This window comes from Mastigoproctus giganteus, chromosome 5, assembly GCF_048544385.1.
Source record: "Mastigoproctus giganteus isolate SK-2022 chromosome 5, ASM4854438v1, whole genome shotgun sequence".
Classification (NCBI taxonomy): Eukaryota; Metazoa; Arthropoda; class Arachnida; order Uropygi; family Thelyphonidae; genus Mastigoproctus; species Mastigoproctus giganteus.
In genome coordinates this window covers 35,206,716-35,230,099 of record NC_143579.1, presented here as the reverse complement: position 1 = coordinate 35,230,099, position 23,384 = coordinate 35,206,716, and the positions used below count along the sequence as shown (strand labels likewise).

General features: G+C 37.1%; 1 protein-coding gene across 1 annotated transcript in view; it reads left to right on the top strand.

Moving 5' to 3' along the window:
- Positions 1 to 23,384, top strand: part of LOC150085300 (uncharacterized) — a 134,006-nt gene that overhangs the window by 50,709 nt on the left and 59,913 nt on the right. Inside the window, exons 4-5 of the mRNA XM_090374520.1 lie at positions 15,904 to 15,950; positions 22,532 to 22,585. Coding sequence (XP_090230646.1) covers positions 15,904 to 15,950; positions 22,532 to 22,585 — 101 coding nt within the window. The remainder of the gene's footprint in view (positions 1 to 15,903; positions 15,951 to 22,531; positions 22,586 to 23,384) is intronic.

The window sequence follows — 23,384 nt, the reverse complement described above, 5'->3', positions numbered from 1 at the left end:
TAGGCAAATTGCATCTTCTTTACCCAGTTTTAATCCACAACATCGATCTATCAGCTGTTGTTCTTCAAATTCAAATTCTTTAAATAATTTTTACTCAGTTTTGCGGGACACATGGCATTTAGAATTATCCATATGACTGGATGGTGTATGAGTCCAGCTTATCTCCAGCAAAATCTTATTCCATGGCTTTCATGCTGACTAATAAGTGGACATTTCTGCAATCAATGAAAACTTAATTAACTTTATTACAGTCAAACAATAAAAAATAGAGGAACAAAATAAACAAACTGTTCATCATGAAGAAAACACACATTAATAACAGCATGGTTCAAATATCAGCTATTTATACTTTTTTTTTTTTGTATGATTCTAGAATATTCCAGAGTTCTAGAATGGCCATCAGTTTTTTTGGAATTCTAGAATATTCTACAATTCTTGGGTATTCTTATAGAATATTCCAGAATTCTAGAATATACTCTATTTCTAGATTATTCTAGACATTAGTCAGGATTAAGGAAGTGTTCTGCAACAAAAAAAGATCTCACAAAATAACAATATGCAACATAAAACTACTTGATGTTTAGACTTAATTTTAAGGCATTAAGTGCAAAGACATGAAACAGATAAACCATGATCTTTGTAGCTGAAACTGTGCTCTTTCCAGTGGTGGCAAAAACGAGAGAATTGAAAGTGTCCCACCTTAAGATATTTGCCCCTTAAGATAGGTCAAATTTGACTTTCAAATTTTGAGTCAATCTTTGAAGGAAAATATCTCTGCCAGAAAACAAGTATAAGAGCTGATATTTAGTTAGGCTAAATTCATGCAGTTGGTAAGTGGTAAGTGGAATGTCCAAAGAAGAAGGTAACAAAGATTTTTATTTCAAAGCTACGACTTTCAAAAGTCTTGCTTAAATTTGTCGCAACAAATTTTTGGTGCAAGTTTTAGACCACATTGTAAAAAATGTGAAGGTTTTTGAGCGTGGACACCAAAAGTTTTGCATTCTCTGCAAAAAGGTAACTAAGTATACCAAATTTCAGAGCACTACCTCTCACGGTTGTGCAACAGTAACACAAAACTTTGAAACTTTTTTGTGATTTATTCCTCATAACACAATTGACCTCCACAAAAAAGGTGCTGGTGCCTCAAGCATACTATATTTTGAACTTAAATTTTGCCCAGCTTCATTTGAAACCTGGTTAAACATCCACACAAAGTTTCAACAAAATTGAAGATGGTTGAGCAGGGACCCCTGGGCCACTTGACATGGAATGACCCAGTAATAAGCTGATAAGGCTGTCCTTGTCAACTTATTAATTTGTTTGCTGAAAAGGGAATTGCATGCTTTCTTGTGAAAATGGATGAATACTTGGCAGAGATTTACTATTATCTAGAAAGAAGTGGTGAAAAGAAAGATAGTAATAGTAATAGAGGCACTTGATGCAAGAACGCAAGCGTATGTAGCATCAGCCAAAAAAAAAAAATTCACAGAAGCATTCCCTCTAAAAGTTTGTTCAGTTCCTCCTTGAATTTATTTAAGCTATCAACTTCCACAACAACAGATAGAAGTTTGTTCCAGCAATTAACCACCCGCTGGCTAAAGGCAAATTCCCACACATCTATTCTACAACTGTCTTTCCTCAATTTGAATTTATGCTCCCTCAGGTTCATAATCTGAGCAAACAGAAGAATCCCATCAGAATTCAGCATGCTCAATCCATTCAAGGCCTTATACACCTCAATCAGATCACCTCACAGGTGCCTAGTCTCCAGCCACCAAAATTTGCAGAACTTAAGCCTTTCTTGGTAAGGGGACTCCCTTGTTCCCCTCACCAATCTTGTTGCCTTTCTCTGTACACACTCAAGCAACTCTACATCCTTTCTAAAATGAGGACTCCAGACCTGTACGCAGTACTCGAGACTTGGCCTGACCATTGCCTTATACAAAGGGATAATCACCTCCTTTTCCCTACTAGCAAAATTCCTGTATATCATTGACAAAACCTCATGACCTGCTCTTGCAGCCTGTCTGAATTGCTCAGAAAACTTCATATCTGACTGCACAATTATTCCCAGGTCTTTTTCATTTTCTATCACCCTAAGTGTAGTACCACACAGTTGGTACGTTCCTCTGGGGTTACTTCTACCCATATGCAGTACTTTGCATTTGTCAATGTTAAACTTCAGTTGCCACTTCTCAGCCCATCTGCCCAAAGTTTAAGATAGATTTAAACAGTTTCGACTAGTGTATGACACTGAAGTAAAAAAACATTTTGAAGCATGCATATACCTGTTGGCTGTTTTTGGTTAAATTTGAGCAGAAGCCTGAAAAACAATATGCAGGATATATCAGAGACTGCTGGAAGTCATTGCGGTACAAGTAAACACATGGGTTGTGTTAGGGTAGCTAAGAATAGAAACAGGTGCATGTATACTTGCGTGTACACCAATGCTAGGAGTTTAGTAAATAAATTTGATGAATTTCAGGTGTTGGTCAAAACATCAAAGGCAGATATTGTTGGGATGTCAGAGACATGGTGTCACACAGATATAAGGAATGCAGAACTGGAATTTGGGGAGTACAACGTCTACAGAAAGGATAGACAGGATAGGAAAGGAGGAGGGGGTTATGCTATTAGTTAAAAAACACATAAAATCCAAGGAAGTGAAGCCAGTCGACATCGATGGACAGGGCAGTGTCGAGTCAGTTTGGTGTGACATAAGCATGGGTAAATCAAAATTGAGAGTAGGAGTGTGCTATAGGCCTAATGACTCTGATGAGTATAATAAGATACTGTACAGGGAAATAGAATGGGCCAGTAAATCAGAGAGTCTTATAATGGGGGATTTTAATTTCCCAGATATTGACTGGAATTTGTGGGTTGGTCACTCACAAACTAGCAAGGCTTTTGTGGATTTATTGGATGATTGTTTTCTACACCAACATGTTCGGGAGGCAACTAGAGAGAGTAATACTTTTGATCTGATTATCAGTAGTGATTCTTCATGCATTAAGAATCTGCAGATAAAGGAACCACTAGGTGGCATTGATCACAGTGTGCTGAAGTGGGATTTACTCAAGGAGGTAACTACCATCAGAGGGAAAGGGAAGGGTTTTTGCTTTCGTAAAGGCGACTATGATGGCTGAGACAGTATTTAAATTCTATACAGTGGGACCAACTGATGATGTCACCAACAGCAAATTCAAAATGGGAAGCATTCAAGGAACTAATCTTGGAAGCTACCAGGCTTTACATACCAACCAAGAAATATTGTTCAAGGTTCAGGCCTAAATGGTTGTCAGATGAACTAATGAGACATATGGCAGAGAAGAAAAATGCATGGGATACATACAAATTAATGGGTGACATGGAAGCCTATGATAGATATAAGTTGGTCTGTAACCAAGTTACAAAGGAGATTAGGCAGGCAAAGGCAGATTATGAGAAATCCTTGGCAAAGGATGCAAAGAAAAACAGAAAAGAGTTCTTTACCTATTTAAACTCAAGAAGGAAAGGGATGAATCAGATTGGTCCACTGGATGTTGATGGTTCAACAGTTGAGGATCCTGCTCAGGTGGCTAACAATCTAAACAAGTATTTTGCATCTACATTTACACATGAGGAGTTATTCAGGAAGGGGAATGTCGTAGGTGAAGTAAACATTGGCAGTGTGCTAGATGATTTTCTAATAACTAAGAGGAAAGTGGTGGAGAAATTGTTGAGGATAAACATAAAAAAGGCACACGAGGTGGATGGGATCTATCCAGTTATATTAAAGGAGGCAGCAAAGGAAGTAAGCAAACTCCTGGCCATAATTATGAGAGCTTCTTTGGACTCAGGGGAGGTACCCATAGACTGGAGATGTGCAAATGTAACCCCAATTCACAAAGGAGGATCAAAGGCTGACACAAGTAATTATAGACCTGTTAGTTTAACTTCGGTTCCAGGAAAATTAATGGAGGCACTGGTTAAAGAAGCACTGCAGGATCATCTGGACAAGAATTCAGTTATAGCTCAGACACAGCATGGTTTTGTTAAGGGCAGGTCTTGTCTGACCAATTTGATTGGATACTATGATGTAGTCACAAAAGAACTGGATGCAGGGAATAACTTTGATATTATATATTTGGATCTTAGAAAGGCTTTTGATACTGTTGCGCATGGAAGACTGCTGCACAAATTGGAGCAGTGTGGCATTGGAGACAAATTGGTGCTATGGATAAAGGGATGGTTGAGTGGCAGAAGACAGAGAGTGGTAATCAATGGACACTGCTCAACATGGACTAATGTTATTAGTGGAGTTCCTTAGGGTTCAGTGTTGGGTCCATTGTTGTTTTCTGTATTTATAAATGATATAGATGATGGTATATCAAGCTTAATGTCCAAGTTTGCAGACGATACAAAGGTTGGAAGGGTTGTTAAGGACACTACTGATGCTATGCTGCTGCAACAGGATCTGGAAAGGTTGAGCAGATGGGCTGAGAGGTGGCAAATGAAGTTTAACATTGACAAATGTAAAGTACTACATATGGGAAACAGTAACCCCAGATCAACGTATCAACTCTGTGGTACTACGCTGACAGTGGTAGAGAATGAAAAGGACCTGGGGGTAATTGTGCAGGCAGATATGAAGTTCTCTGAGCAGCGCAGATGAGCTGCAAGAGTAGCTCATGGTGTATTGTCAATGATATACAGGAATGTTTCTAGCAGGGATAGGGATGTGATTATTCCCTTGTATAAGGCATTGGTCAGGCCACACCTTGAGTACTGTATACAGGTCTGGAGGCCTCATTTCAAGAAGGATGTAGAGCTGCTGGAACGAGTACAGAGAAGGGCAACAAGATTAGTGAATGGAACAAAGGGTTGCTCTTGCGAAGAAAGGCTTAAGTTTTGGAAATTACAGAGTCTGGAGACTAGGCACCGGCGAGGTGATCTGATAGAGGTGTATAAGGCTTTGAATGGCTTGAGCATGCTCAATGCCGATGGGATTCTTCCTCTTGCTCAGAATAATCACCTGAGAGGGCATAAATTCAAATTGAGGAAGGACGGATGTCGGATAGATGTGCGGAAATTTGCCTTTAGCCAGCGGGCAGTTGGTTTGTGGAATAGACTTCCATCACTTGTTGTTGAAGTTGATAGCCTAAACAAATTTAAGGCTCAGCTGGACAGGTATTTCGAATGAATGGAGGGGTGAAATGGGAGTAGTGGTTGTGCTTTTTTTTTTTTTTTTTTTTTTTTGGCTGATGCTGAATAAGCTTGCTTTCTTGCATCATATGCCTCTACTAATGCTAAATGTTTAACTAGAATGGTAGAATAGTGGCAACTTTTGACAACTCACTTAAAGAAGAGGTTAAAATGATGAGAAAAGTGCAATATGAGCACTTTGCAGAATTAACAAATGAAAAGTACAAGAAATCACGTAAGTGCCACTGATTCTTATCCAAATCCACTTCACGAGTCAAAAGTTTCAAAAGGGACAAATTGATGAAATTCAAGAAAAGGACTTATGAATTGAAAATTTCTGGTAAAGCAATTCTGAATAGACCAAGCAAGCTGCTAATTCTATGCATATTATATTATCCTCACTCATGCAGAAAGTCTGTTTGTATTTCTCTCTTCTGGCTTGAATAAAGTAAAATCAAGTTACCATAAATTCTGAGGGGCTATAAATTCAAGTTATGGGAAAAGATGTTTGGACTGGATTGCAGGAAGTTTTTATTTTAGCCAGCGAGTTTTGAATTTCTGGAATAAGTTACCTACACGGGTGGTAGAGGCTGACAGTTTGGGGAAATTCAAAGGTCAGCTAGATAGTTGACGGGAGGAGGGAAATGCATAGGTTGTCTATTTCCTTTTGTTTTATTAATTATTTATTATTTTTTAAAATTTTCTTCTTATTATTATTTTATTCTTTTTTTTTTTTGCTGGTACAGCATAAGCCATAGGCTTCCTTGCACCATGTGGCCATTGCTAATACTAATACTAAAGTAATTTTCTTGTTTCTTTTAAATGTCAGTATCCAATTGTACCTCACATTCATGTACTGAGGTCAGTGGCCGATTACCCATTAAGGCAATGAGGCACGTGCCTAGGGGCCCCAGGCTTTGGGGGCCCCAAGCCAAGACATTTTCCTATAGTGTTCTAAAATAGATTTAATATTTTCAGTAAACATCATAAAAATCTTGATTATTTTAAGCAAAAATTTTTTCAAAACAATTATTACGTTTTAATACGTATTTTGAACAGCGCGGACTATCTACGCTTTAAATAATGCCCCAATACCAAAGGCTGTAATGAGCCAAGAGCGATTAAATGCTTTATCCCTAATTTTCATTGAACACGAGTTTGCCGAAAAAACTAACTTTGAAGACATAATCAATAAATTCATGAATTCTAAAATTCGCAAAGTAAATTTGTAAGAACGACATAAAAAATTATTCATTAAAATAAAATGTTTATTATTTATCATCCTTTAATTCTTTAACAGGCAGAAAAATCTAGAAGTTCAAAAAATTCAAAAGTACAAAATTTCATTTATTTGCCACCTAACTTTTATTTATTTTTATTCTTTTTTCTTTTTTATTATTATTTTTTGGGGGCCCCCAAATATAATTTGCCTAGGAGCGTCAACTATCCTTAATCTGCCATTGACTGAGGTCATTACTTCTAAACGTGTTGAAGAATGTTATGTGCAATTTTATTTTACCAGCAGTTTTAAAAAATTTACCACTTCAGTTTGGAAATTTACCACTTCATTTTGGAAATTTACCATAGCAGATGGATGATTCTGACTTAATCGTAGGCATCTCTGTTGCTGAAATCATGAAAAAATCTAAAATAAGAGAAGATTCTGTTCTTTTGCTCAGTGAGGAAGTACTTTATGGCTGCCTGTAACTACGCTGTGCACAAATTCACATTGAAAAATTATGTTCTCATAAATGCTAAGGCAGCAAATTTCGTCAGGTGTTAGCACATCATTTTTCCAGTACTTATTGGTGAATAAGTTTCCAGTACTTATTGATGAATAAGTGCTGGAAACTTTTTTCTTTAACTTCAAAGATAAAGACAAAATTAAAGAAATAGATGAATCAACAAACATTTTGCAGCATCACTTTTGTCAGTTTCAGTGTGAGAAACTGCAAAATGCTATTATGAAATAAGATTCTTCAAAAATCTTAATTCTGCAAAAAAGGACTTTTCTGCTCCTATGATTATCTTTGGTGACACTCCGATTTCTAGGCAGTATCTCTTTTGGGGATTACCCTGACCTCTAATCTTTCTTGGCCCAAGTACATTACAAATATTGCTTCCTCTGCATCTAAAAATCTTGGTTTTCTCTTTTGCTCTCGCCATTACTTTTTTTTAAAACAGCTGTTCATTCTGTACAAATTGCAAATCCGCCCAACCATGTAATATTGTTCCCACATCTGGGGCAGTGCTCCCAAAACCTCTCTCTCTCAGGCTTCTAGATTTCATTCAGAAGAGGGAAGTTAGGTTAATTAATGACTCATCTCTAACTAAGTCTGTCCACTCACTGTCTCATAGATGTACTGTTTCTGCTGCATGCCTTTTCTACAGATACTTCCATAGGCAGTGTTCTTCTGAATTGGCTTCTGTAATTCCAGCTCTCTCTTTCAAAACAGTCCGAACATGTGCCACCAACATCCATTTACTGTCCAGCTTCAAACTCACAGAACCAACTTTTCATCTTCCTTGTTTATTCATTCGACTGCCATTTTCTGGATCAACCATATTTCCTGAAAATTTCAGTCTGCAGAAGTTCAAGTTTAATGTCAACAAATATCTTCTTTTGTCTTCCAATTCAAGCATGGTACTAAGTACTATAGGTTCTAATACCTCTCATGTTCAAGGTTTCATAAAAAAAAAAAAAAAAACCATATGTAGAACATCTTATATAACTGTGTTGTTGTATTTTTTTAATATATTCTTTAAACAATATACAGTCAGTCCTCGTATAACATGTGTTTACACTACACGAATTCGATCATACACGATTTATAAATAGGGGAACGATATCGAATATAACACGAACCGAATTCACTTATGCACGATTCGCCTTTATGTTTACAAGAAATGGCAGTCGAACGTGGAATCGCAACACGATAGGAATGGAGAGAAGACTCTGAAAACATTTCACCGTAATAACATAAAAACCCACACAATTCCAGCTATCGGTATTATCGCAAATGCAATTAGATCGAGTTTAATACCAGTTTATAACAGATTCCACTAGCGGAAATGCAACTGGAAATTGTTTTTATTGTTTTATGATAGTGACCTAGAAATGTGCTTTAATAAAATGTGAGGTGTTAATAGTGTGTCTCTGCCTTTACAGTGTTGTTTATTCAGTTGTTACATGCAGTGGCGTGTTATCAAAAAAGACATCTGCCTAAGACCCCAATCAGGGGGGGGGGGGCCCAAAATCACAGTCTCAAAAACTCAAAACTCATTGCTGTTTTTTATTAATATTTTTAAGTGATTTTTATCAGAAACTGAAAAAATTGTTTTACCAATTTTGATGGTTTTATATTTAGTTCTTCTTTAAATAGTTGAATTAATTAAAAATAAAGACTGCCTTGGAATGGAATTTGGAATTGAAAATGTAATTTGGGGCCCCCATCTAAAGATGGGGGGCCCCAAATTCCATTTTGCCTTGGGCCCCATGAAGGTATAATTTACCACTGGCTACATGTGCCCAGCTTTGTTTATGTGTATCAAGCGTGCCTCCTCATTTTGTAATTGTGCTTTATTCCCTAAAAATGAGTAAAATACTTAAAAGGTGTGAAAAGGAAGCACTCTGGTGAAGACAATACAGATTTAGAGAGAAAAAGGAAAGCAATATTGATAGAGGCGGACTGGATCAAAAATTCTTATTTAGGAAAATTTGTAGCTGCCTTATACTAGCGCTTATGGCCAAAATCACACCGGCCTCCGGCCCACTAGGATTTCCCCGGTAAGCCATATGGCCAGTCCGCCTCTGTCGATAGAGAAAAAATATGAAATTGTGAAATGAAAGAACATGTGATATTGCATGTGCTACAGGCTTAAATGAGGCAATGCCAAGAATTAGAAACAATGCAGAGAAAATAAAAACAACTTTCATAGCAGGAACAACTCAAAGTATAACAAAATCCACTGGATCAAAACACAAAGAACCGGAAGAGAGGGAACGTCTGTCATCTGTTTGGATAGAAGATCAAATAAAGAACAATAGAAGCAAAAGCATTAGCAATATTTTATTACATAATAGTCGTAATAAAATACGTAAGTATTTTATTACGACTATTACGACATAATAGTCGTATAAAATACTGTCGTAATAGTCGTAATAAAATAATTGTAATAAAATACATAAGTATTTTATTACAATTATTTGTTTATACAATTATTTATTGTGTTTGATAATGTTTTGGTTACAAATCTGTGTTGAATCATGGGTGGTTGGCACCTAACTCTATTTTTCACATAGGGTCTGTTATTTATATTGCATGAATTTGCATTGCATGAGGGTTTCTAGGGAACATGGCGCCTCTGTAGCCAGATGGGCAGGAGTAGCAGTGCGTAGCACACGCTTCTTGATTAGACCGGGGTTCAAGCCTGTGACCACCAAATACAGAGAATGCGGAAAGGTCAGGGAATGACCACTGCATATCCCCAGAGCAATATGGCCGTAGTTCCTAATGCTCCTAAATAACAAACAACAACTACCTCTAGGAACACAACTATCATGCTATACGAGGAATGACTGTACTGTAATCTACCATTTTACCACTATTCACATTTCTGAGTAGCAGTTCGTAAAACAGAACAGTTTTTTCTCTATTTATAATAGGCAAATGCAAGCCAAAACAAATATTTGCAACTTTGTTAAGTAATGTCATTTAATACATTTATGGAATATGGTGTAATACAGCATTCACCAGTGCATTCCAGTGTCTTGCTCCATTGTTGAACTCCAGCACCATCCTGCTGCCCAGCTGGCACAGGATACCCGAGGACACCTTCTATGAACTTGTAGAGTCAGTTTCATTAAAATGCATGTATAATCATACATTTTAATGTATGGTCATACATACATTAAAATAATGATTATACATTATGATTAAACATTAAATGTATAATCATGTATGAGTATACATTTAATATTTAGTTGCATTTAATGCATTCATTTTGAAACTAATAAAACATTGATTAAAAAAATTAAAGTGTTTTTTATAAATATATATCCATTTATTTATGGATATATATTCATATTAAGTTAATGACTAGAATTTGAAAATAATATTCTATAATTTTTTGTAAGTTATATGAAAGATCATTTCTGTTATCAAATAATGTTTCGATACCATGGCGATTATTTTTGTTGAAGCATGGGACTACGCTTAAGATTCACTATTGAATGGGTCAGTGCCTTTGCACCATGTTTTGTTCGTAGTGAACTGTCCAAGTCGATAATTGGCATCAATTTGATTGCATTTCATGGTGTGAATACCTTCACAATACTTATTCTGCTGAGAATAAGTAACATCAGTCTTCTCCACTGGTGAATCATTACTTATTCAAAGCAGCACAATACCTCGGCTACTCATTGTGAAGGTATTCACAGTATGAGATACAATCAAAACAATGCCAATTATTGACTTTGACAGTTCACTGTGAACACAACATGGTGCAAAGGCATTGACCCATTCATAATAATTATTTGATAGTTCTTCCATACTAATTATTTTATACTATATACACTCAGGAGCCAAAACATTGATCACTCCTGTCTCCATGAGTGGACACATTCCACAGAACCTAGGAGTGATGTCACTGACTGGCATAGGGCATATAGTGATGACATGGTATCACCTGTCATTTCTTCAGTATGAATCCCGTGCAACGGGGAAAGAGAAAGACCTGACAGAGTTTGAACGGTGAATGATTTGCAATGCTAGAAAGGCAGGGGCCTGCATCTTAATGACCACAGACATTGTCAGCTGTTCAAGGGCAGCCATAGTGAAGGTGTGGTAGGAATGGTCTGAAGAGGGACATGCAACACGCCAGGATGAGGAGACTACTACTAGTTACTAGTTGACAGTCGAGTGGAATGGTGGCTGGCACATGCTGTCTGGGACAAGATGGCTCACAGTCCCTCAATTGATGGCAGACTACAGCCAGGGTACACAGAGAAATGTTTCTGAGCACACCATCTAGTGGATGCTCTTGTGGTTAGGCCTATGGAGTTGGCAACCTATTCATGTGTCCATGTTGATCGTCCATCATTGACACCTCCTCTTCCTCCTCCGTAGCCAGGTGGGAAGGAGCAGCAGTGCATAGCACACGCTTCTTGATTAGACCGGGGGGGTCCAAGCCCGTCACCACCAAATACGGAGGATGCGGAAAGGTCAGGGAATGACCACTGCATATTCCTGGAGCAATATGGCCTTAGTTGCTAATGCTCCAAATAACTAATTGACACCTCCACCTGCAGTGGGCATGGGAACACCATTCCTGGACATTGGACAGTTGGAAAAGAGTTGCCTGGTCTGATAAATCAAGGTTACAGCTCCATCATGCGGGTGTATATTCCACAGCAGGGAGATGAAGAGCTGCCCAAAACAGGCAGCCCATGGTGGTATTGTGGTTTGGGGATGTTTTCATGGGCATCACTGAGTCTCTATTGAACATACCCTCTCTACCAGAACCTACCTTGGCATTTTTTCAGACCAAGTTTTGTTCTACCTGGTGTCCCTGTATCCAGATGGTACTGGACTCTTTCAACAAGATAACAGACCATGTCACAAGGCCCTCATTGTTTTGGAATGTTTTGAGGATCATGTCCAAGCATTTTGTATGTTCCCCTGTCTGTCAAATTCCCCCAAAATCAGCCATTGAACATTTATGGAATGTGGTGTAAAGCAGCTTTCACCAGTATGCTCCATTGCCAAACTCCAGCACACGCTTCTACCCAACTGGTCCAGGATACCTAAGGACACTTTCTATGTCCTTAGGTATCCTGGACTTCTGTGCCATTAAAATATATGTATAATCATACATTTTAATCTTTATCTAATATAATAAAATCTGTTATCATTTTCATAGCAATGGGACTACAGTAAACCCCGACTATTCGTGGTATCTGTATTTGTGGTTTCGCGTATTCGCGGTTGCTGATTTAATATAAAATGAAACCTAAAAAAATGTGAATTTTAAAGCGCCGTGAACATTTTCTGCCATAAAAAAACATGGGAGTGGCTAAAATTATCTTTCCCGATCAAAACAGCGCTCAGTGGGTGGGGGGGAGAGGGGTGACAAAATCGCGAGCGTGGATGTGTCTCGCTAATCCTTGTTCAGTATGTGTTATGCGCTTTTCATGGAAGGTTTCGTCATTTGCTTTTAATTTATATGCTTATAAATTGAATAAATTTATCAATTTATAAATTGATATGCTTACAAAAGTGATAAATCTACCGTTTTGCAGTGTAAAACAAACTTTTTCGAGCGTGTTAACGGAAGAAAGTGACTTTATTGTGGACAAGTTCTTTCTAACCCGTACAAAAATATAGCTACGAATAACAAGAGAAATGTGAAAAGATCAAAGAATGACATTAGCCAATAAAATTGAGTTATTAGATAAAATTTCTAATGGTGAAAGTGTCTCCTCAGTGGCAAAACATAAAATCAATGAGTCAACGGTACGATCAATCAAGAAATCAGAAGAAAAATCCGCCGTAGTGTCCTTGAAAACGCGCTAATTGCTTCAAAAATTTGCTCTGTAACTCGTGATGTTAAATTAGAAAAAATGGAAAAGGCTTTAAATCTGTGGATAGAAGACCGAACTCAAAATAAAATTCCGTTAAGTTCACTCATAATTCGTGAAAAGGCAAAACTCCTTTATCAACACTTTAGCGAAACTGGTGATAGCACTGGCGGGATAAGTTTTTTAGCTAGCAAAGGCGCTGGTTTGAAAGATTTGTTTGAAATTTCTAATAAATATTACGTTTAATATTAAATTGTTTCTTATTTTCATTTCGATGCATTTCACTATGTACTGTCTATATACATAGTCATATTATGAAGGTACATATAATACATACATAGACAAAATTTTAGACTAGTTTTTCTTATATATTTCATACTTTGGAACGGAACCCCTTTATTACTATGGGAGCCATAACTCAGTATTCCCGTTTTCGGTATTCTCAGCATTTCTCAGGAACGTAACCCCCGCTATTGGGGGTTACGTTCCATTTCTCAGTGGGAATGGGGGTTTACTGTACTCTCCTTATCCATGTTGATAGTTTGCTAAATTTCTTTACTAGCCATTTACTAATCAACTTTCAATCCTTTATTGTCTGCATCAGTATGGAGGTATAAAATGTTACATGTCCCATTACATTATGACAGCTGTATTCTCCTAACAATGTTGGTTTTGATAATCTGTCCCTTTTAATGCTTCATGATATCAGTGCACACTATTGTTTTAATAATCCCCATTCTTTAGAGCCAGCAAAGTCTGTAATATTATACTTTTTTATATTTTACAATTTTTATATTTTAATTATAACTTTATAATTAACTTTTAATCTTTTTCTATTAGAAATAATTTTTGTATTCTCTGTACTCTTTTTATTTCCTACTTTTCTTTTCATCCTTTCTACTTTTCTAGCATCTTCTAAGAAATGGTTAAATTTTAATATTCATTGATGACTTCAAAAACTTTTTTATCAAAAATAATTAAAAAACAATAACTTTATTCTCACAGTTTGATTCAAATCCTAACTCACAGCATAAAATCATGATGGACTCAAACTGTTGCACTATTGTATCTTATATTAATCTAATCTAAGTGTGTTAATTTAATCCTTGTTAAAAAAAAATAAAAACCTGATGCTTGTTTTCATTACTAAATTTTTTATTACTTTCATTATGTAACAAACATCTATAATTTAACTAAATCTGGTTTCCTTTTCTAGTCTTTTTTTTTTTTTTCCCCATAATTGTGATTTCTGTTGTTTTCAAATTTTATTAAACTGTGAAATTTTTAATTTATTTGCTATTTTATTTGTTTATTTGCTATTTTTGCAGATATGTTTAAAATGTTACCTCACTTTGATATTACACACATGTATATAGGAAATTCATTCTTTTAAACTGTGAGTTTCTAATTTTTACCAGGGTTATTAATACGTATATATGGAGTCATCAAAAAAGGTGTCCGTGATTTTATGATAAAATAACAACGCAAATACTTATGCTAATCAATTGATTCATTTGTGAATATCTACAGGAATATCTCAAGTTTTACTTCATACCATAGTATATTTCAATATGAGCACCGTTCGTTGCTTGGCAAACATCCAAGTAGTAGTCAGTCTCTGTCCATGTGTGCTCAATTCATTTCTGGTATAACGGTTGCTATTGCAGCTCTGATCCTCTCTCTTAAATGGTGCAGATCCCCAATCTTTTCTGTGTAGATGATGTTCTTTAGGTAGCCCCACAAGAAAAAGTCTAATGGTGTCGAGTCGGGACTTCTTGGTGACCAAGGCACAGGTCCACCTCTTCTGATCCAATGATCAGCAAACCTGTCATTTAGGTCATTCTGCACATTACGGCTGAAATGAGGCAGTGCGCCATCTTGCTGAAAAATCACAGAAACTCCTTTCTCTGTCTTCAACTTGAGGGAAAACGTAAAGCTGAAGCATATCCAAATAAATGTTGCTAGTTATTTGACACCTCAACAATGGGGGTCACAGCAACCAAATGAAGTTCACCAATATGTACGTGATACTCTTAAATAAACATGTGGTGTGGACTAATGCAGGATCACTTGCTAGGCTTGCTGATTGTGCATTAGTCCACACCACATGTTTATTTTAAGAGTATCACGTACATATTGGTGAACTTCATTTGGTTGCTGTGACCCCCATTGTTGAGGGGTCAAATCATAAATGGGCCTAGCAAGCGATCGTGCATTAGTCCACACCACATGTTTATTTTAAGAGTATCACGTACATATTGGTGAATTTCATTTGGTTGCTGTGATCCCCAAATTCTACAATTGTGACGATTAACACACCCATTTATGTGGAAGGTTTCTTTGTCACTAAACAAAATGCGTTTTAAATAACTTTCATCATTGTCAATCTCAATTAACATGGCACTAGCAAATTCAGTATGTCTGGGACGGCCTTCAGGTTTGATGTCAAGTTTGAGTTGAATCTTGAATGCATGCAGTCTCAGTCGTTTATGAAGCACATTCTGAATGGTGGTCTTTAGAATGCCAAGCTCCAGGCTGCAAAGAGCGATGGATTTCTTTGGACTACGTAAGTAAGACTGTCTCAAGTGCTCCACATTCTCTTCAGACGTTGGTGGTTGGCTGAGATATTTCATAATGTCTACACTGCCAGTTTCCTTAAACTGATTAAACCAATATATTGTCTGTTGGTGCATCTTGTCTGTAAGTACATCGGTATTGACATTGCACTGTTATGATGGATTTAAATTCAACATACCACAACACACACTGTACTTTCTGTTGCATGGTTGGCATCTTACTGACACTAACTGAGTCGGTGCTGGTAGGAGTCATTCTGCGCAGACACGGTGCAGCCAAGGTCATTGTTGAGGTGTCAAATAAAACTTAGTGAGTTACCACACTGTTTGCTGCTCTGATCACAGCAATCAATCAAATATTTCCGAAGATAATTAAAAGGGAAATCAAGGACACCTTTTTCGATGACCCTGAATTGTGTTAGGTTAATTCCTATTAAAAAAGATAAAAAATTATATATATATTTTTTTTCAGTACAAAATTTTTTTGCATGACAAAATTACATAATTTAATTATAAATGATATAATTAAATCTCTCTTTTATCTTGCTGTTTTTTTAATGAAAGCAAAAAAGAAAGAAGATGAATTGTACAAAGAGCTAAAGAGATATATGGTAAGTGAACATCATTTCATACTAATTCTGTTTTACAGGCAGGTAATCCTGACTGCTTTCATGAGATTATTCATGATATTTCCTTTAGGCATTATTTAAAAGAAATATCTTATCTTAAGAAAATTAATCCTTTAAAAACTTATCAGCTAAGGTAAAGAAAGCCAACACAAAGAACCACGGCAAACTATGGGAACCTTACTGGACAAACTGGTTTCCTGCTACTGACAGAGGGTGGTAATCAATGGATGCTACTCTTGGTGGACTAATGTTTTAGTGGAGTCCCCCAGGAGACTCCACTCAATGTTGGGACCACTGTTGTTTTGTATATTTATCAGTGATATTTATGAAAGTATATCAGGCTTAATGTCCAAGTATGCAGATGATACAAAGGTTGGCAGGATTGTTAATGACAGTAATGGCAGTGTGCTACTGCAACGGGATCTAGATATGTTAGGCAGATGGGCTGAGAAGTGGCAACTGAAGTTTAACATTGACAGATGAAAAGTACTGCATACTGGTAGAAGTAACCCTAGAGAAACGTACCGACTGTGTGGTACAGTGTTCTGCCATTCAGGGTGGTAGAGAATGAAAAACAGCTGGGGTAATTGTGCAGTCAGACATGAAGTTTTCTGTGCAGTGCAGACAGTCTGCCAGAGAAGGCCATGGGGTATTGTACAAAGCAATGGTCAGGCCACGCCTTGAGTACTACGTACAGGTTTGGTGGCCTCATTTTAGGAAGGATGTGGAGTTGCTTGAGCGAGTACAGAAAAGGGCAACAGGATTGGTGAGGGGAATGAAGGAGTTCTTGTACCACGAAAGACTTAAGTTCTGCAAATTGTAGCGTTTGGAGACTAGGCACTTGCGAGGTGATCTGATTGAAGTGTATAAGGCCTTGAATGGGTTGAGCAGACTCATTTCTGATGGGATTCTTCTGCTTGCTCAGATTATGAACCTGAGGGAGCATAAATTCAAATTGAGAAAAAACAGCTGTAGAATAGATGTGTGGAAATTTGCCTTTAGCCAGTAGGTAGTTGGTTACCGGAATAAACTTCCATCTGTCATTGTGGAAGTTGATAGCTTAAATAAATTTAAGGAGTAACTGAAGAAACTTTTAGAGAGAATAAATATGTGAAATTTTTTTTTTGGCTGATGCTACGTAAGCTCATATGCTTGCTTTCTTGCATCACATACCTCTATTAGTAATAGTAGCAGTAGTAGGAATAGACTACTGCAGTTTCTTCTTGCATTCCTTGTAAACAGACTGTGCATGTTATTGGTAGTGGCAGTAGAAGTCGAGAACAATATCCTGATTGACATATATGCATGACAGACGATGTAATGATTAGTTTTCCCTCATTATTAAAAGCAGATTATTGGAGTTCATGAGTGTTTTCCCTATTAAAAAACTATACTACTGAATTCTTTGCATGTTTTAAGGTTAAGTTTCCAAACCTAGCATTAAAGGTTAGGTTAAGAAAAAAAGGAAAAGGTTTACCAGTTTTGGCTAAAAGTTCAGAACAGGGTGCACACTGCAGACTATCAACATTTTTTTAATTGTGTAAATCCCAACTGGGTTGTTTTTAGGGTAGGTTTTTTTTATAGACTTTCATTTTTGGCTAGTGAAAAGAGGTTAGGTTCATTTATGCCACTAATTCAAGAGAGATTCAATCAGGCTAATAAAAAAAGGTTAGGTTATGTTATGCTGGAGTGCCCACCCTGTTCTAAGTTTTCCAAGGTTTCTTTATTTTTCATTATATTTCCTAACCTGAGCTTAAATATTAGCTTAGGAAATAATAGGAAAAGAAAGAAAGAAAGATTCTTTATATATATATGTATCATAACATCAATCAATCACTTAACACTATGATGTTATCATCTGTTGTGTTCACACGCCAATCAGTATATCGTCCGTCATGCCTACATGTGAATCAATATATTGGTTTCGACTTCCACTTCCATTACCAATAACAAGCACCGTCTGTTTACCAAGGATGCAGGGAGGAACTCCAGCAGTGGCAAACCAGTTTGTCTGGTAAGTTTCTATAGATTCCCATGGTTGTGTTGGCTTTGTTTACCTTTGCCAATTTATCCTTTAAAAGAAGTATGAATCCTAAGACGTATTATTGTGAAAAAAAAAAAAAAGAAGAAATATATATATAAAAAGAATAGAAATTATAACCGTCTAGTACTTTCTTGAGAGAATATAGAAAATTTTACAGAGAATCCGTTATATTCATTTTTGAGAATGAGATGTAAGATATTATGAAGAATTTTAATTGATACTGTTATTACGAACAATTGTACAGAGAAATAGAGTGGGCCAGTAAATCAGAATGTCTTATAATGTGGGATTTTAACTTCCCAGATATGGACTGGAACTTGTGGATTGGTGACTCATACACTAGTAAGACTTGTGAATTTATTGGAGGATTGTTTTCTACAGCAGCATGTTCGAGAGGCAACCAGAGGGAGTACTCTGATCTAATTATCAGCAGTGATTCTTCATTAACAATCAATTAACAATATGCAGATAAAGGAACCACTAGGAGGCGGTGATCACAGTGTGCTGATGTGGGATTTACTCAAAGAGGTAACTACCATCAGGGGTAAAGGGAAGAGTTTTTATTTTTGTAAACGTGACTATGGTGGTCAGTTTTTAAATTCTATACAGTGGGACCAACTGATGATGTTACCAACAACAAATTCTAAATGGGATGCATTCAAAGAACTAATCTTGGAAGCTACTAGGCTTTTCATAGCAACTAAGAAATACTGTCCAAGGTGTTGGCCTAAACGGACGTCAGATGAACTATTGTGACTCGTGGCAGAGAATAAAAATGCATGGAATGCATATAAATTATCAGGAGACACAACTGCCTGTGGTCGATATAAGATAGTCTGTAATCAAGTCACAAAGGAGATTAGGTAAGCAAAAGCAGATGATGAGAAATCTTTTGGCAAAGGATGAAAAGAAAAACAGTAAGAACTTCTTTACCTATGTAAACTATAGAAGGAAGGAGATGATACAGATTGGTCCACTTGACATTGTTGGATCGATTGTTGATGAATCTGCTGAGGTAGCAAACTGAATGAGCACTTTGCATCTACATTTATACACAGGGAAGTCTGTAGGGAAGTGGAGACCAGAAACTTAGCAACTTCTGGCAGGAGCTAAATGATTTTGTAATAACTGAGAGTAAAGTGGAGGAGAAATTGTTGAAATTTAGCATAAGAAAGGCACCTGGGGTGGATGGGATCTATCCAGTTATATTAAAGGAAGTAAGCAAACCTTTAGCCATAATTGTGAAAGCTTCCCTAGACTCAGGGGAAGTCCCCATGGACTGGAGATGTGCAAATGTGTCCCCAATTCATAAAGGGGGGATCAAAAGGTGACACAAGTAATTGCAGACCTGTTAGTTTAACTTCTGTTCCAGAAAAAATAATGGAGTCACTGCTTAAAGAAGTAATGCAGGATCATCTATACAAGATACAGTTATAGTTCAGACATAGTATGGGTTTGTTAAGGGGAAGTCCAAATGAGAAATTGGATACTATGATGTGGTCACAAAGGAACTGGATATCATATACTTGGATCTTAGGAAGGCTTTTGATACTGTTGCACATGGAAGACTACTGTACAAATTGGAGCAGTATAGCATTAAGACAAGTTGCTACAATGTATAAAAGATGGTTGAGTGAGAGAAGACAGAGTGGTAATCAGTGGACACTGCTCTTCGTGGACTAATGTTATTAGTGGAGTACCCCATGGTTCGGTGTTGGGCCTATTGTTGTTTTCTGTATTTATCAATTTATCAATTGTTTTCTGTATTTATCAGGATTAATATTGTAAGTTTGCAGATGATATGAAGGTTTTCAGGGTTGTTAATGACAGTAATGATAGTACACTACTGCAACAGGATCTGGAAGAGTTGAGCAGATGGGCTGAGAGGTGGCAACTGAAGTTTAACGTTTTTGACAAATGTCAAGTACTGCATATGGGTAGCAGTAACTCCAGAGTAACGTACCACCTGGGTGGCACTACACTCAGGGTAGTGGAGAATGAAAAGGATCTGGGGGTAATTTGTGCCGTGAGATGTGAAGTTTTCTGAGCAGTGCAGACAGGTGCAAGAGTAGCTCATGTCATCTTGTCAATGCTATACAGGAATTTTGCTAGCAGGGATAAGGAGGTGATTGTTTGTTTGTTGTTTGTTATTTGGTTTTTAGGAGCATTAGCAACTAAGGCCATATTGCTCCGGGATATGCGGTGGTCATTCCTTGACCTTTCCGCATACTCCGTATTTGGTGGTGACGGGCTCGAACCCCGGTCTAATCAAGAAGAGGAGGTGATTGGCTCCTTGTTTAAGGCAATGGTCAGGCTAAACCTTTAGTACTAGAGTGATAATGTTGTGTCAATGGGAAACTAGAAAATATAATAAAATATAAATGGTTCGGTTAAAATTCATTTATAACTGATTTGAACAAAAAACAAAAGGTAATAAATACAAAGCTTTCAGACGGAGGGCGCCCTTCTTCAGTTGTGACAGTTACCATTATTGTAAAAATACAGAATATCATGTGCATGCCATGGTGGTCTTGGCCGGTGAGAATCGCATGCTACAGATGCTTGCAATAATTAGCTGGTTGAAGTGGAGGCTTGTAGTTGTAGTTGCAATACTTGGGTGTGCTGTGATCACCGTTTGCCATATAGGAGAATGATTGCCTCAGTGATGGGGTCGATGCAGCATCCTCTGTTCCAGTTAAAGGAACTGCTACAACACAAGATGTGGAGCGAGGCAACCATCCTCCTAGCTGACAAATGTTGGCACTCAGAGCATTCCTGAGTATTGCAACTACAACCACAAGCCTCCACTTCAACCAGCTAATTGTTGCAAGCACCTGTAGCGTGCGATTCTCACCACACATGACCACCATGGCACGCACATGATAGTCTGTATTTTTACAATAACGGTTGCTGTCACAACTGAAGCAGGATGCCTTTCATCCGAACCTTTGTGTTTATTACCTTTTGTTTTTTGTTCTAATCAGTTATTAAATGAATTTTAACCCAACTGTTTATATTTTATTTTATTTTCCTAGTTTCCCAGTGATGCAACATTATCACTCCAGCATCAGTCCCGGGTACATAGGCCTTTTTTCACACCTTGAGTACTGCATACAGGTCTGGAAGCCTCATTTTAGGAAGAATGTAGAGCTGCTGGAGCAAGGAGAATGAGATTGGTGAGTGGAAAAAAGGGTTGCTGGTTACCAAGAAAGGCTTAAGTTCTGCAAATTGCTGCATCTGGAGACTAGGCACCTGTGACGTGATCTAATTGAGGTGCATAAGGCCTTGAATAGTTTGAGCAAGCTCAATGCTAATGGGATTCTTCCTCTTGGTCAGATAGCTCAGGGGACATAAATTCTAATTGAGGAAGGATAATTGCAGAATAAGTGTGGAAAGTTACCTTTAGCCACTTTCCACACATTCATTTTTTAACATTGTTTAACTGGATGGTTGATAGTTGGAACAAACTTTCATCTTGGATGGGTGAAATGGGAAGGGTTTTTTTTTCTTGCTTTCTTGCATCATATGCCTCTATTAATGCTAATTAACAGCAGTATTGTAATGCTTTTGCAGCCTAACTGCTAGGTATTAGGATTTTGAGCTGGGTTTATTGGCCATTGAGATCTATTTACAGCTATTCTCGGTTCATAAGTACTAGTCAAAGATCTTTCCCCTTTCCAGTAAGTAAATGGAGAAAATATTTTTTTTTCTTCAAATTTAACAATGCTGTTGTTGATAAATTCTGAGCTAGTTGGTTTTTTTTTTTTTTTTTAGGAGCATTAGCAACTAAGGCCATATTGCTCCTGGGATACGTGGTGGTCATTCCCTGACCTTTCCGCATCCTCCGTATTTGGTGGCTCACGGGCTCGAACCGCGGTCTAATCAAGAAGCGTGTGCTGCACACTGCTGCTCCTGCCCACCTTGCTACAGAGCCACCTCTGAGCTGGCATGTAGAGACATACCATTCCAGTTGACTTTTTAAGTTTTCATTTGTACTTGTGGTCAGTATATGCAAGAATTTTCAATGTAGAAACTCAAAGCTTTTTAAGATGTATATCTATTTCCATCAAGGAATACACACGTTTGTGTCCTGGTGGCTAGTGGTGGAAAGAGGTTATATGGAATAGCAATGCATTATGAGTAGCACTTACCCATAATATGTTTAATGAAGGGGTAAAATGAATACTTCTATGAATATAAAAATGTAATTGCTGAGGAATCATCTTCTTTAACATTGTAGATCTCTGTGAGGTTTATCTGCTTTTGTAGGTGGCATATTACCATAGTCATTGTTTTATAATTATAAGATTAGCAAGCTTCTAATCCCTTCTGCTTTACATGAGCTAATGTCTGCTAAATATTTTGTTTCTCTATGGTTACTAAATTTCTTCAGTTTCATTGATTACAATTCTGTGTTATGATTAAGTTGTGTGTGTGTGTGTTTTTGCTTAATTCAGATTGAAATGTTTATGGAATGCAAATGTATTAATTTCTTTTGTATTTTTTTTTATTTTTCTAGAAAAAGGCAGAAATTAAGACCCAAAGCTTGCTAAACCAACAAGAAACACTTATGGTAAAAAAACCATAATAATTCCTTGGTATTTTTTAAAATTTTTATGAAAACATGCAGCTATTTAAAAAAAACATATTTATATACATAAAACCTCATAAATCCAGCATTCAAAAATTCAGATTTCTCAGAAGTCTGATATACTTTTTTGAAAATTTACATTAAAAGAAGTACTCTATTGTTTCATCATGTTTGGCATAAAGGTCTTCTAAACAAGCAAACTGGATACTCAACTGCAAAACAGAGTCAGCAAGTTGAATGTCCAGTTTTCTCTCTTACTGCTCACTGTAGGTGATGGCAGATAGTTCTGTGTCTTCTCCACTAATGCTGGCATTCCCCAAGTTTCAATTCTTACTCCCATTCTTTTCCTCTTGTATGTTAATGACCTTCTTCCACTGATTGGAAATCCCATCCATAATTTTTCTGATTGTAGCATATAGCATTCCACCTTGCAGTGTGAGAAATCTTGCTCTGCACAAACAGCTTCATCTTCTGAAATTGCTTGCATGCTGATCTACAGGTAATTCTCCAATGGGACAAAGATAACTTAGTTAATTTCAGTCCTTCTAAAACTCAATCTTGTCTACCCTGCTATGGAATATCTCACAACAAGGAGCTACTGCTCCTATGCATATCTTCGATGACAAGTATACATAAACTTGTAAACATAAACAATCACATATCTCTATTAGGATTGTCCTGACTTCGTGATGGGGACAGGGGCTTGTAATTGTTCCCATTGAACGAAGAATTCCCAGTAAGCACGAGTCATAAGCTCGTGTTGATTATGTCCCTTTTAACT